Below are 16955 nucleotides of genomic sequence, written 5' to 3' on the forward strand. Positions count from 1 at the left end.
CTTCTCCTATAGGCAGCCTAAAATCAATATTGATGGATGCTCCTATGGAAACCCCAGATTAGTTGGCGTCGGAGGCATTATTCGTGACAGTTTTGCTTCATTTTTTATGAAATTCTTGGGGCCCGTTGGAGTTGAAGACTCCAATTCCACTGAAGGTGCTGCTTTGCTTTAAGCGGTTCAAGCATCTTCTGGGTTCAGCTCAATTCCTATTGTTATCGAAGGTGACTCCTTCAATGCAATCTCTTGGGCCAAATCTGAAGGTTGTCTGTGGAGGGTTGCCAACCTAACGAAAGAAGCCTTAGACCTTTATTATCTATAGCCATCATTTGTCATTTACTCACATGAGATGGCCAAGTCAGGGGCCTTCAGTACAAATCTTATTATCCAAGACACTAGATAAGCCATTTTTTTTTCCTTCCTATTTTCCTTCAATTTCTGCTTTCTTCGGTGGGTTGTCCTCTCCTGTTGTGTGTTTTGTTGGACCGGCTGTCATTATGTTTTTTTTTTTCCTTTTCTTTTTTGAATAAATTCTCATTACCGATTAAAAGAATCGATCTGCTTCTTTCTGAAATGATTTGCTACCTATCTCTGCCAAAACTCCCATACAACCCACCTCCTATTGTACATGTGGAAAGAATGTGGTGGTTATGAACCTTCTACTCAGGGCAACTTCTGCTCCTAATTACGCTTCGGACACGCATTTCTGCTGCAGCTTCCCTAGATATTTATGCTTGCTAACATTTTGGACCATATGCTTCCACAGATACACAGCCAAACTTTTTGCTGCTTCTCTTCATGCTTCTTGTAACCATTGGTGGGTTGCTATGGTTCATCTAGGGCCTGTTTGATTTTTCATGTTGCTGGTAAATTCCTGGTAAATAAGTAATTATTACTTTTTCACTTGTTTGAAAATGAGTGAGTAATTCCACCTAGAAAATCGCTCAAAAAATGATGACTTAAATCCGTGGGCTCCACCGTAATGTATATGATATATCCGTATCGTCCATCTGTTTTATTAGAACATTTTAGGGCATGAGCCGAAAAATGAGGAAGATCTAATGCTCAATTGGCCCACATGAAAGGAAGCAATGGACTTAATTTGTCCACTGTTGAAAGTTGATTCTTTTACTTGGCCTTCATTGAGGTTTATTAACCATCTAACTTGTTCATAGGGTCACATAGACATGGATAAGTGAAAAACATAAATATAAGCTTGATCTAAAACTTCCAAGGGCCTCAAGAAGTTTTTAATGGTAGGCATTCAATTCTCACAATTTCGTGTGGTGTGGTCCACTTGAGCTTTGGATCTGCCTAAATTTTGGGCTCACGCCTTAAATTCAGTTGGCATAACGAATAGGCGGTGTGGATAAGCCACATGCATTATGGTGGGCCCCATATTTATTTTGCAAATTTCTCGATTTAAGTGTTCAAAAAGCAACCGGTCAAGTCAGCATTGGGAAAGATGCAGTAATTACCTTGGTAAATAATGATTACTCATTTACAAGGTAATTTCAGTTGAGCCAGAAAATCAAACGGGCCCCTAGCAAGGTATCCCATATCGGTATCGGTTGGCGTAACGGTGACCTCTAAAACCGATACGGATACGGGGGCGTAACGGCGATACGGGGGTGTAACGACTCGTAATGGCGCAAATTTTATTTTATTTTTTGCCAAAAAAATATGAAAAAAATATGGATTAAATCCGGAATATTCTAAGCATTCCAAATATGCATTTATTTATAAATTGGAACATGTTTATGGTGGTGTAACGGTCCACTCTTTGGTGAGAAGTTGTATCGGACTGTCTGATGAATTTATGAACCGGATAACCTAAATTTGACTACAAAATTCATCTATTTAATTTTCTAACTATCTACTATCAATGATAGATATATTAGAATGAATGTAATATGAAAATATCTTACATTAGGTGTTTGCAATTATTTTTGAGGAATTTCTTGAACATACCTGTGGACGTGACTGTGATTCTTGTCTATGACCTGTCAACCTCAAGTCAAGAATATTAGAAAAAACAATTAGTAGTGTCTGATATAATCCCCTGCAACTTGATTAAGGATTACTTGATTGGTTGTCAAGGGAGCTATTTTAAATACAAGTTAGGCAGTGTCAAGTGTGTGCTTGGCTTCTTGCAATAATACTGCTGTGAGCTGTCTGCTGCAAATGCTTACCTTAATACAAATATATACTCACAATCAAAAGTCACCACCAAAATGAAAATCTGCTTTTTTGTGGTTGCTCGACCTCCACATCATCGTCATCATTAGGCTGAGGCTGTCCAATAGGTGTAGGTGCTGCATCTGCATATCCATAATATCCAGTGCCAGAAGGAAATGCTAGATCAACGAAACCAGATGATGACCGATCCTGACTAGGCAACGACTCTAACCCCGAGTAAGGATATCCACCAGTGCTCGTCGAATAGCCATACTGATACTGGTGCCCATACTCAGGCTGCTGAGAATCTTGAGATTGAGAGTGCGTCTGCTGTGATGAGTAACTTGGATTTGGATCTGGATATCTATAATCATATGGATATTGATCGGGAGGACTACTCCAACATGAATGTGATGGAATAGGCTTAGTATAACCAGCATAATCATAATCCAATTGACCATAAAAATATCCATCATAATAACCAGGAGCATGTGCCTGCTGAGTGCTGATGTTCCGGACCTCCTGGACCCGGTGCACCACTAGATGTACCCTCCTCTAGCTGGCTGTATCGTGACTCAGTGCACTCATAAGTCCGACCTCGTGTACTACCTCGTCGATGTTCATCAGCATTGCGATCTGTAGACGGCTGTATAGGGCGCTGAGCAACACCAGAAGTGCCAGTACCAGGGGCGGGGGTTCATCGTCACCATCATCCGACATGGTCACGCTACCACTGCTCGTACTCTTTTGTTGATCTTGACCTTTACTTGGCATAAACGCTGCCCCTCTTATTGGGTCCAACACATCTACATGACTCTCTTATTGTGCTCTGCGTATTTCTGGGTCAATTTTCAATTCTTCACTATCCTTTTCAATTTGCTTTTCCCTTGTTTCCAACTAAGGTAGAAGTAGGTCATCCTCATCATAAATATTGTCCAAGTTTATTGGACAGTAGTCTCCGTCATCGGCAGCTGTAATGCTCCTATGATGTTGTCGCATTCTTGTTTTATATTGTAGTGCATGAAGACAAGTCTATCTAATGTTCTAGTCTGCAATCTATTCCTATTCTTTGAATGAATAAGCGTAAAACAACTCCAATTCCTTTCGCAGCCATAGGAAGATGTTGTCTGGCTCAAAACTTTTACTGCAATTTTTTGGAGAGCCTTCGTACTCTCTCCAAAATTAATTCACCATTCGGCCGATTGCAACCTAGATACTGCATGTTGTGCAAGAGCATCTCCAAAGCTACCAAGGCGATTTCCAGATGTATTTAATTCATTCAACGCCTTTATTTGCAGATCTAAGTCAGGCTTTAATCTCTTTATCATATTTTTTAGGCCGACACGAACTTCATCATCCGCAATAAATGATTGGGCATATCTATAGCTAGGATTTAGGTAGTAACCTGCTGCATGAAGATCGTGATGGAGTTGTCTTGTCCATCTCTTGTCAGCCATCCTCCAATAAGACTCATAGCTTCTACAATCACGTTGAATTACCAACTTTGCCTTATCCATGGCATCGTATAGGAAGCCCATGGTAGGTGCTTCGTCGGTTTCAATAAGACGGAGTACCCTCATTAGTGGCTCCATCACCTTTAGGATCGACTTGACCCTTTTCCAATATTTGTTGTCCCGTATGGTGTTCACAACTTCAACCGGTGTCCCTGATGTCTTCTTCCCATGTTTTGTATTGAGCCATTCTCGGGAAGCGAACATCTCATTCAACTCTCCCCTATGCCGGAATAAACTTTCTAATGATATAAAGTTTGTTGCGAATCTAGTCGCCGCAGGCCTTAACAACTCTCGTCCTTTTGTGAACTTTCTCATTATTGCGACTACTTGATTATGATTGTAAATAAACGTCGTCACTTCTCTTGCCCTTTCGACCATTTCCTTAACATTCTTCTTCTTTCCAATATCTTCCAATATAAGATCAATACAATGTGGGCAGCACATAGTGACCAAAAAAGATGTTTTCTCCTATACATCAACATATGTCCTGCAAGCTTATATGATGCTTCATTATCTGTCACAATCTGCACTACATTCTCCTCTCCAATCTCTTCCACAACTTTATCCATTAGTCCAGTAATATAATTAGAATCTTTTGTTACCTTTGAGGCATCAATTGACTTGTGGTATATAGTTCCTAAGTGGCAGTACACCATGAAGTTGATCATGCTGCGTCTGGTTGGACTGCGTCTGGTTGGGCCAGTCCAACCATCACACATGATCGTGCATCATCTGGCTCGCCATACAGGTTTAAAGGTAGCCACGTATGCTTTCACATCCACATACTCTGCATTTGTCCATTTCCCCCTAATTTCCTTAGCCGTGGGATCTTTTATTCCTTCACCTGCTTCTGCTGCTGCATCAATTACCACCTGCCAATATGGAGAATTGGCCGCGTTATGTATGTTGGCATGTATAAATAACTTTGCTACTGCTCTACTTAATTTCTCAACGGAAGTTCTACTCCACATTTGTTTTATCTTCTTTTGTTTAGTTGATTCTTTCCTAAATAGGATTGGATCAATAGAGGGTCTCCTAGGCTTATTTACTTCTTCATCCAAACGTATAGGGGCATCATGTGAAGATGCCTGTCGTCGGCTCCGAAACACACGTCGTAACCCACCAACCCCCCTCGCAGAAGCAGTCGCACACCCACTGCCCCCCTCTTGTATCATGCACTGACCCATGCGTGCCAAACATGCGGCGACGTTCTTCCTCTACACGAGCTAGACGCAAGCTCTCTCTCCTAACTATAGTTATTTCCCGATCTGAATCTTCGTTAGAATCAATAATATCTTCATCACGAATGCCCATTATTCAGGACCAAACACCTCCTGTCGAGCTGCATCCAAAACATTATCTTTCTTCTTTTGTACAGCAGCACGTTTACTCTTCAACTCATCCAGACTAGCTTGCATTAAAAGCATTCTCTTTCGGTACTCTAGTACATGCTGTAACGTGACCCTTTCGATGTGCCAAATGTTGTTTTAGACGGGTAATTCCACCAGTGACTATTCTATCACAATACTTGCACCTCATTTGGTGCCTAGTACCACCAACCCTCTCACAATGTTGCCATCCAATATCCTCTCTCACTTGTTGTTGGCCAGACCCAGACATTTCTTTAGGTTTAGGTAGATACTAGATAATTATATATAAATTAGATATGAGTGTATGACCTATGTCAATAAAGATGACTTTACGTTCTAACTAAACCCTAAGAAGCTCCAAAACCTGTCCAATATAAGCAAATAAAAACATAAAGTCACTAATTCGAAAATAGAAAGAAATATAAAATGACACCACAAATCTGTAAAATGCACATTAACATGTTCTACTATGATTAACACATTATATTGTATGATTAAAACAGCAAAACATAAATTAAAAATGATTTTTCGAATTTAAAAAAAAGGGCCATAATTATTGCTTAAATAGAAAAAAATATAAAATGACAGCACAAATCTGTAAAATGCACATTAACATGTTCTACTATGATTAACACATCATATTGTATGATTAAAACAACAAAACATACATTAAAAAATGATTTTTCGAATTTTTTTTTTTTAAAAAGGGCCATAATTATTGCGTAAATAGAAAAAAATATAAAATGACACCACAAATCTGTAAAATGCACATTAACATGTTCTACTATGATTAACACCATATTGTATGATTAAAACAACAAAACATACATTAAATAATGATTTTTCGAATTTTTTTAAAAAAGGGCCATAATTATTGCGTAAATAGAAAAAAATATAAAATGACAGCACAAATCTGTAAAATGCACATTAACATGTTCTACTATGATTAACACATCATATTGTATGATTAAAACAGCAAAACATACATTAAAAAATGATTTTTCGAATTTAAAAAAAAAGGGTCATAATTATTGCGTAAATAAAAAAATAGAAAAAAATAAAATAAAATGATAGCACAAATCTGTAAAATGCACATTAACATGTTCTACTATGATTAATACATCATGTTGTATGATTAAAATAGCAAAACATACATTAAAAAGTATAAATACCTATTTTTAACAAATTTCTGAAAAATGGTCCACCAAGCTTCGATTCAAGAAAATCCGTAATATAATGTGTTTTTATCTCAAATACCAAGCCAAGGTTGGTCGAAAATAGTAGTAGAAGGATTGAGTGAGAGTTTGGAAGCAAATGGTTTCAAAAAAATGAAAAAAATGGAGCTTAAAAAGGCAAAAAAAATATGACTATTACTCGACCGTTATGGGCTAGCCGTTACGGGTCAGTAACGGCCGTTACGCCCGTAATAGGCCCGTAACGGCCGTTACGGTTGCAAAATCAGGGCATCGCCCGTTATGCTCCCGTATCGCGTAACGGATCCCACCGTTACCGTTACGTATCGGCCATTACGGCTGATACGTAACCGATATGAGACACCTTGGCCCCTAGTGGACTAGGCAGATGCCCCTGCCCCCCCCCTAAAAAAAAAAAAAAAAAAAAAAAAACTAATTGGATGTTCCTAGCCAATCTTATCTGTGGCCTTCAAATGGGCTGTAAAAACGAAAGGTGCTTGATAGTTGACTTTCAGTGCAGAAGGTGGGAAAGTGATGGTAGTTGTCCAATTTATGTGGTTTTTGTGCCAAATATAAATGGTAAGGCCAGTAGATGAATACTCCTGAATCCTGATGCACATTGTCCTGATCCACATGTACAGTTGCAGGTTATATTGGATTTTTAGTAAGATGGCTTCACTGAATCATCTCCATCTTTATATATCCCCTTCATTTATTTGGTATGGACTCTTTCTATTTTTGATGTGGTTTTTGACCTCATGTTTCGGTTCAGGATCGTGTTGGTTTTCAGTATACTTGGGTAGTTAGATAGGGTCACAGCCACATATATCTAACAGTGGAGTTTATTGCATTTGTCATCTTGTGTCAGGGTAATATTGACTTCGGTCCCCCCCCCCCCCCCGCGGAATGGCTTCTCCTTTATAAAATTTAATAATACATTCCAAAATATGCTCTCTGTGTGTGTGTGTGTGTGTGTGTGCCGTGGAATGGTTTCTCATTTACAAAATTTAATAATACATCCCGAAATATGCTCCTCTCTTATGTGAAATAGTTTCTCATTTATACAATTAAATAATACATCCTGAAATATGTTCCAGCAATTTCTGGGGTTCTAGTTAATATCTTAGGTATCTTAGCCATCTTCTGGCATGCATTTCTCCCTTTTTCTTTTGCCAAGAGGTGTAGTTCACTAGTGATTTTTAGGGGCCTGCCACAAGAGTTGTTTTCCTTTTTCTTCAAGTGAATTTCAGTGTGGAATTTGATGCTGAATGTTTTCTTTTTGTAGTTTAGGTGGTTAAAGTCTGTTCTTGTTGTATCCTTGTCCTAAAACTTTTGACCTTTTCTTTTCTGCTGACATCTCGGTTTTAATTTCTTGGAGTTAGATGTTCATGCCCGTCTTTTATGTGTATTTTCCCAGCTGTCCATTAGCAATTATCCAAGAACATTATTAGTACATTACGATTCATTCATCTCTTATGTTCAGTAGATTGGAACACCTTTCAGTGAGTTCTTTTCCCCCTTGGAGGTGCTGGCAATAGCGTTTACGTGGTAGATATACATTAATAACCATATTTTGACAACACATCACCTTCTTGTGTATAAAAGTAGACTTAGTTGTTGCACCAATTTGCAACAGAATCTCCTTTCACCAATTCACAACAGAATCTCCTTGACAACATATAGCAATTATGAATTGAGTCTCATACTCATTTTTAGCACTCATCTTATAGTCAATCTTTAGCTTCTATTTCTAAAGGTCATGGCTACTTTAATGCCATCTTATTGTTTTAAGGGGAATAAAATACAGATCATAACAGTGGTATCATTTGAATGGCAGAGAAATGGAGGATGGACTTGGGGAGGGGGCAACTTAAGCAGTATGTCTGCTTCTGTTTCAACCCTTGGTGATAGTGGGTGGTTAAGCCATGTTCACAGTGTTTTAGCTGGTTCTGCTTGGATTGCTGCAAGAGTTGCTTTGGAATCATCCTCAGTGCTTGTCCATTGCAGGTTTGATCTCACATTGAGTATGCTCTTTTTGTTTTGTTTTGTTTTGTTTTTTTTTTTTTTTTTTTTTTCTGGCCGTCTTTTACCATTGACGATATAATTTAATTTTAAAAACAAAAATATATATATATATATATATTGCATGGTAGATATTAGATAAACTCTAATTTGATCCTAGACACTCATTATTTCTATTCACAACCATATATTGTAATCAAATATTAATAATATCTAAATTATCCCTGAAACCTGTTACAACCATGCTTGGTACAACATTTCTGGAAATCATCCATTACTCAATTGATGCTAGAGTCACATGTTCTTGGGCTCGTTTGAAAGCTAATCCAACATGCTTTCAAATGAAACAAATTTCATTTTGGTGTCATTTAATATGCAAAAGTTGCCTTGAAATCTAGGTGAAGGAATTTTACTTATAAACTGCTGCTAAGTATGTTCCCCCCTTTAAAAGGACTACTTAATGTATGAAATGGTCCAATAGTATGGACCATATGGACCCATAAATCAATTGGACCATCAGGTGGGGGCTACTAATTTGATTAGACGGTTTCATGGATCTAATCCACCGATTGTATGTGTTGATTATGGCCACTTTTGGGCTGCATCATTCCCTTCCGGCTGGGAAAAAACTTGACATGGAGTTAAAATCACCACATATATCCATTTTCTTGGTTCGCCTTTATATCATTGTTGGCTTTGGCAGCAATTAGTGATGAAGGCCCACCTGCTGAACTGATGCAAGACATGAAATTTTAAACATGATATGCGAGATTCCTGGCTTTAGATCATACTAATTCAAAACAATCACACAAAATTCCACATCCCACATAAAGTGAAGCACTCAATCAGGGGGAATCTATGCGGGTCTAGGCCTACACATGCTAGGGCTAGATCAATTAAAATTATAAACCAAACAATGCTTAAAGGAGAGTAGATTCAGCCACACATGCACAAGAATAATTTCCCCAATCCAAGGGATTCACAAGTTTCAATTCGAGAAACCTTAGGGTTGGAAAAAGGACAAAGAAATTGGGGGTTTAAGACAATCTAGGGTTAGGGTTAGGAAAATCAGGTAAGAGAGGAGTGAAAGAGAGGAGAGAGTGAACCTGAAGACCGCTCGTGCGTGTGGATAGCAGGACACACCTGACGCACGTGCGCTGAAGGCAGTCCGCACCTGCGTGGGGCTCACAAACCCAAAAACCCCCTCCTTGGGGCTGGTTGGCTAAGGTTGGTCTACAAACCCCCAAAGTTTCGGCTTGATCCGACGTACGGTCCGTGCGTGGTGCTCCGCCGAAGTTTCAGCCTTCCTGTAGGGATAGATTCTGGAAATCTGCTGTAGGGGAAAGATTAGCTGTAAACGTGGATGGATTTGATGAGGGGATAGCTGTAGGAGATGAGAAATATGGAAAGTAGGAGATGGAGGCGATTTGGGATGGGTGTGGCTTCGCACCACGGTAGTTAGCCCTTCGAAGAAGGGAAGGTTTCACACCTAATTAGGTTTCCACGACTCAGAGAATTAGAGAAGCAGGAAAACGTAGAATTTTATTAATCATCTTCAATGAAAAAAACCATAGAAGGGGTTGCATATTTAGAAGAAAAACCTATATCCCAAAAGCCGCACCATGTGCACATGCTATTACTTAAAGATGAAATAATAAAAAATAACAACTAATTAATGCAATCTAAACCGTTCATGATGTTCCTAATAACGGTAATAAGCAAAACTGAAAGTCTTAGGTCACCTAGGGTAGTGGGCCACGATCATGAGATCCAATGATGGGATCCACATGATGATTGGGTCCACCCCAAGGAATCAAAACAGGCATTCCATGGATGTCGTCATCGATCCAAATCGAAGGTAGGGCCCCTCCTCCTTGCTTACGTGTGTAAGGGGGGCGTGCGTGTGCTCGAGATGTCCCCATCAAGTCTCCCCGGCTGCGAAGATTTCGCCACTGGCGAAATAAAACTCTTGAACCGTTCCAAGGTGTCAGGATCAAGTCTTGGAAGTTCCTTCTCAGTGAGCCACGTACTGTTTGAAGCCAGGCGTGACCTGCACTTGACCAGGAACTTTTGAAATCCGTCGTCTGACGTCAATATTATTTGATGGTCCAGAATATCCTCTATCTCCTCTCTGGGTGTGGGAAGGGTAGGTATGAGAGGTAGAGGATGAGAAGATGGGTCGGGAGGGGGCCATGGATCAAGGAAAGGTCTGGGGAATTAGGATGGTTAGGTGAGAGGCTGGACAATGTATCAGTGGTCCCCTGAAATGCAATTAGATCCTCCACATTGAATGTGGAACTAATTCCTATGGAAGGGGGAAGATCTGCCATATATGCATTGAGACCGTTTCGTTTTATAATTTTGAATGGTCTAGCGCTACGCGCGTGTAATTTATGAACGGCTCCCTGAGGGTACATGCTTGGCCTGATGCTGACCATCACAGAGTCTCCTACATTGAATTCCTTGAAACGTTTATACTGGTACACAGAAATTTTGTAACGTTCATTACGAGTATTTATCTTTTGCTTAATTTCTTGATGCAATGAATGAATTTGATGTGCAAAGGACTCTGCAGACTCTGATGGCCTATGGGACATAGACATAGGGACAAGATCAATAGGCTTCCTAGGTTTATACGTCCCAAACAGAATAGGAACAAGATGACATCAAAATGTGTCTTTATATGATCCAAATTAAATAAAAACAAGACAACGGTGCGAGATTGGAATGGAAGTTCCATCAACCCAAGACACTCTATAGGGTTGACTATGGGCTTCAAGTTTCAAGCCTAGACAACTCATAGTGCCAGTTGATGCTACGTTGACACAACCATCGCTATCTATGATTATCTCATAACTCTTATCACCACATTTTGTGTTAGTATCGGAGATCGTGTTGCAACATCAATCATCAGTATTTTTTGCTTGTGCAAAGGCGCAATGCATAATCGCAAGGGTCACGGACTCTTGTGTTCCCTCTTCCTCATCACTAGGGGCTTCTGCTGGCTCATATTCTTCCTCCTCACTGTTCCTTTCTGGGGGCACTACTTCTACTTGCCCCTTAATAAGGAACACCTTGGTGCCCTCTTTCGTGCCACATTGGTGAGCGAAGTGACCAAACCCTTGACACCTAAAACACCTAGTCGCTCCACTCCTATGCGAGCTAGACCCGATAACCTCTCTACCCTTATCATCCTTAGGTCTGGACTGAGAACTGCTGGAAGGTTTATTTTAGTACCCAGTGCTAGGCTTAGCCCTTAAAGGGTTGACTTTAGCGCCTGAATCACGAAACTCAAACTGCCTTCCTACAAATGCTTTGAGGTATTGCTCGACCTCCAACACTACTGGATACATCTGTTGAAGAGTGTCTATGTCCTTGGCGAGCAACTCTCTCCTAATGTTAGAATGGAGGCCTGTCTTAAATCGAGCAAGGGTGAGTATGGGGTCCTCATCAACTTCACAACGGGTCAAGTACTCTTCGAACTTCTGAATGTATTCAGCAACACTCATGGAACCTTGTCGAAAAGATTATCATTCCTCAACCAACCTCAAGTGGTAAGAAAAAGGGAGGTATTTTTCCTTAAGAGTTTCTTTCATTTCTTCCCAATGGACTTTTGGGAGTTCCCTCGCCCTTTCTTTCTTTTACTCTACAGTAGCCCAAAACTTCTTTGTTGGCCCACAAGCTTCATCTTGACAAATCGAACTCAATGAGCATCCGGCATGTCATACCACTAAAAATAGTGGTCCATATCTGCCAACCAATCTAGAAAAGCTTCAGGGTCTAAGTGATCATCAAACGTAGGGGTATCTACTCTAACTCCCTTGAGGAGTTGCGCATCGGGGTCATAGTGGTCTTGATGTCCCTCACGGGGTGGGTGCACGGGTGCGCGCCCATAACCGATTCTTTGGCCACCTACATTCCTTGGTCTATCTTCTTGACCACCTGTCTGAGATTGGGCATCTTCCCCAATGGTGGGGTTTGCCCAGGTGGAGGTCTCTAATTGGGTAATGCGCACATTAATTTGTTTAAGGTGATGGTCAATACGTTGTTTCAAACGCTTACCGAAAGACTCAAACTTCTGGGTTAGGTTGTCTATTGATTCTTGCAATTGCTCCATGTTTAGCGTAGGGTGTAAACCAAAACCGCGACCAGTACGTATGGGCATACAAATACTCCCCAACTCAAAGACCCTCTAACACAAGTATATACGTCTAAATGAGACTAATTGATCCTACAAGACTCTATGATGAGAGTTAATGCAAACTAAATGTGAATAAATCAAACCCTAAACATGCAATGCATTCCTTTATAAGAATCCTAAGCTCTGATACCAAATTTGATGTAGGACATGAAATTTTAAACATGATATGAGAGATTCTAGGCTTTAGATCATACTAGTTCAAAATAATCACACAAAATTTTACATCCCACATAAGGTCAAGCACTCAGTCAAGGGGAATCTATGCGGGTCTAGGCCTACACATGCTAGGACTGAATCAATTAAAATTATAAACCAAACAATGCTCAAAGGAGAGTAGATTCAGCCACACATGCACAAGAATAATTTCCCCAATCCAAGGGATTCACATGTTTTAAATCAGGAAACCCTAGGGTTGGAAAAAGGGCAAAGAAATTGGTAGTTTAAGACAATCTAGGGTTAGGGAAATCAGGTAAGAGAGGAGTGAAAGAGAGGAGAGAGTGAACCTGAAGACCGCCCGCGCGTGTGGACAGTAGGCCACGCTTGACGCAAGTGCACTGAAGGCAGTCTGCACGTGTGTGGGGCCCACAAACCCAAAAACCCCCTCCTTGGGGCTGGTCGGCTGGGGTTGGGCTACAAACCCCCCAAGTTTCGGCCTGATCCGACGTAAGGTCCGTGCGAGGTGCTCCGCCGAAGTTTCAGCTCTCTTGTAGGGCCAGATTCTAGAAATCTGCTTTAGGGGAAAGATTAACTGCAAACGTGGATGAATTTGATGAGGGGATGGCTGTAGGAGATGAGAAATATGGAGGGTAGGAGATGGAGGCGATTCGTGATGGGTGTGGCTTCGCACCATGGTAGTTAGTCATTCGAAGAAGGGAGGGTTTCGCATCCAATTAGGTTTCCACAACTCAGAGAATTAGAAAAGCAGGAAAGTGCAGAATTTTATTAATCATCTTCAATGAAAAAAAAACCCTACAAGGGTTTGCCTATTTATAAGAAAAACCTATACCCCAAAAGCCGCACCATGTGCATACTATTGCTTAAAGACGAAGTAATAAAAAATAACAACTAATCAATGCAATCTAAACCGTTCATGATGTTTCTAATAACGGTAATAAGCAAAACTCAAAGTCCTAGGTCACCTAGGGTAGTGGGCCACGATCATGAGATCCAATGATGGGATCCACATGATATCGGGTCCATCCCAAGGAACCAAAACACAGTCCTCTAATTAGGAGGCCCTTCATAGATGTTGTCATCGATCCAGATTGAAGGTGGGGCCCTCCTTGTGTACATGCGTACGGGGGGCGGGCGTGTTTGTTGACATCAAATTTTTCTCAAGGAGTTAAACCTGCTTTGATACCAAAAAATGATGCAGGAGAATCAACATAACAAAACCTTAATATGTAATTCAAAGTCACTTTAAACCTGGAACTTTCGATCGAATCACACCATCGATGGGAGCATCACACCCCTAAAGTTGATCCAACGTAGGATTAAGAAAAGGGACACCCTAATCTAATCCTAACCATCCATTATTTCACATCCCAACCTTCTATTTGAATAAAATACTAATATTGACTAAAGTAATCCTCAAATCCTATCACAAGACTTACAACCATACGGCCCAATCTGCCATAACTCAAAAATAAGTTAAGAAAACAAGGGTACCAATAGACTGTTGCTTCTTCTTCTTCTTCTTGAAGTTGAGAGCAGGCCCATCCTAATGAAGGTGAAAAGATCAAACTAAAGTAGATTCCCCACCTAATGAAGGTGAAAAGATCAAACTAAAGTAGATTCCCCACCTCATGAAGGTGAAAAGATCAAACTAAAGTAGATTCCAATTAATTCTTCCATTTAATAAACTCATTTCTAAACCCAATTTTGGACTGTTTCATTGTCTTGATTAAAACTCAGATTCTTAAAGTGAAGAGTCTGAAGACCATCCTAGTGAAGGTGATAAAGATCAAAATTTCCTCGACATAAACTTATAAAAACAAGATATTTAAACTAAAATAGATTCCTTTAAATCTTGCGTTAAATACTCTCATTTCTAAACTCAAATTTGGACTGTTTCATTATCCTGATTAAGACTTGGATTTTTAAACTCATGTTAGATTGCTCATGGTTGGAAATAATAATTGATGGTTGATATTCTCTGTACACGTGGCCAAATAGATGAGTGGGCTGGCCTAGTATTGGGCCAAGCAATGTCAGAACGTGCCTGACTAGAATAATGCCCGAGATCTGGTGCGTACGTGCTGCAAAGAAACTTCACAATTTACACGCAAGGAAAGCATGAAGAGGCAATTCATGGTAGCCCACCAGAGTGGTATGGGTGAGAGATTTGGGACAATCACTAGTTGAGCGTACTGTGAATGGCGCAGATCACAAGCATACCAAAGTTGGCATGTGCGCCCCATGCCACAATGTGTCCTTTTCCTTTTCCTTTTTTTTTTTTCTTTTATTTCCTTTTTTATTGGTTGAAATGTGTTGCCTTCAATTTCTCATCTTTTCACCAACTTGTGTGGGTTGGAACAGGAAGAATTGGAGTATTTGACATTCTCTAATAAAGGAAGAGTATATACTTGTGCATGGGAGTTTGTTTGCTGATGATCTTCTAACTACAACAACCCAGCACATATGACATGGAAGATGAATGGCTATCAACTCATTAGATTCATTGCCGTAATCTCTAAATCATCCTTATAGCTGCAATATGATACAAGGTGATGCAGGACAATTAACCACTTGCTCTAAAAGCTCGAACTGTTAGAGTATGGCGAATTAATCCCTTTATCTCATAGACTAGGCCACACATCTCATGGGTTTAGGACCTCGGCCGAACCCCCTTCGTGGGCCCCAAATCACATGGGTCACCCACCCCGAGTGTGCCCCTACATCCCAAAGGCGACCCTACTCGAGCCCAGCGTGAAAATGCCCTTGTATTAATCACCCCCGGTGAGGAGTCTCGAACACGAGACCTCCCGCTTTGATACCAATTTGATGCAGGACAACTAACCACTTGCTCTAAAAGCTCGAATTGTTAGAGTATAGCGAATTAGTCCCTTTATCTCATAGCCCAGGCCCCAAATCTCATGGGTTTAGGACCTCGGCCGAACCCCCTTCGTGGGCCCCAAATCACATGGGCTGCCTACCCCGAGTGTGTCCCCACATCCCACGGGCTACCCCACTCGAGCCCGGTGTGAAATGCGCATTAATCACCCCTGGTGAGGCTTCTCGAACACGGGACCTCCCTTGTGGGCCCCAAATCACATGGGTCACCCACCTTGTGTGTGCCCCTGCATCCCACAGGCGACTCCACTCGAGCCCAGTGTGAAAATGCCCTCGCATTACAAGGACACACCTCACACTAGAGAAGTGATAAAAAGCCCATAACCTAAGGACATATGGAGACGGGTTTTGGAGAGGGAGAGTGGAGATTTTCACCCAAACCCATGGTTCTAGAAAGTTGGACTCTTTCATCCAAATGGGATATTCTGGAAATCAGATTTTACTCAAATCTGATTTCCAAAAAGTCATCATCTTCATGATCTAAGCCTGATCCCAAGTTCTACAAGCATTTATTTGCAACCTGCTGTTGGATACTCTTGAGCCTGTATTCTGTTATCTTTTATATGAAATAAATAATTTCAGGAACAACCGAACAAGTTGTGTCATAAATATATTCTCTTATTTTGGATGGACTTAGTGTAGAGTTCATGCTGCCTCTTGGTTTATCCAGACACTAAGCCATGCAATGTTCAGGCTTCTAGTTCCAATCATCACAATAGTTCAAACTTCTGGTTCCAATTGTCATAATCTTTTTTGTTGAAGTTCTATTGTTTTTTCCCATTATCATCATTTAAGCCTTATTCCACTAATTGGGGTTGGCTATGAATTTTGGTGGTTTTTACTTTTCACTGATTATAAAAATCTCATATTATAGTGAGTGTGTTAGACCTTTTTCTGTGTTCCATTTTGTTGAATCCTCATTAAGATAGCGTATACATTTGCATTTGCCAACAGTGTTTTATTAGATCAGGAACAGGGTAGGCTGGTCCATTGTGCTCTGGAGTCCAACCTGCTACGTGTGAGGTTTGGGCCTGACTAATTGATGGGCCAGCCTAGATCCAGGTCGACAACATTTTCTGCTGAGGCTTAAGCTGGATCCCAGGTCCAAGCTCATCTATGACTTACGCGGGTCAAGCCTGGGCCTGATTTTGATGACTCAATGAGAATCCATGTACAGGATCAGCTCCATGGTTACAATTACAAGATTACCCACTCACAGCCTGCTGCATGTCCAGCCCACTACCACCCTTGAAACAGTCCTCCGGTGTCTCAATCCCAAGGTATTCCGTATCGGTAACGGTGGCCGTAATGGTCACCACCATTACTGATATGGGTATCGTCCATAATGGCTGATACGGGGGCGTAACGACTATTACGACCCCCGTAACGGTTGAAAATTTTCTTTTGT

The 16955-nt window shown here is 40.7% G+C and overlaps 1 protein-coding gene across 7 annotated transcripts in view; it reads left to right on the plus strand.

The window, feature by feature from the left end:
- The window catches only part of LOC131235711 (phosphatidylinositol-3-phosphatase myotubularin-1), a 124651-nt gene that overhangs the window by 79294 nt on the left and 28402 nt on the right, over window positions 1–16955 (plus strand). For all 7 annotated transcript variants that reach the window (XM_058233024.1, XM_058233023.1, XM_058233020.1 and 4 more), the window contains one exon: window positions 8090–8259. In XM_058233024.1, coding sequence (XP_058089007.1) covers window positions 8090–8259 — 170 coding nt within the window. The remainder of the gene's footprint in view (window positions 1–8089; window positions 8260–16955) is intronic.

This window comes from Magnolia sinica, chromosome 19 (genome assembly GCF_029962835.1).
Source record: "Magnolia sinica isolate HGM2019 chromosome 19, MsV1, whole genome shotgun sequence".
Taxonomy (NCBI): Eukaryota; Viridiplantae; Streptophyta; class Magnoliopsida; order Magnoliales; family Magnoliaceae; genus Magnolia; species Magnolia sinica.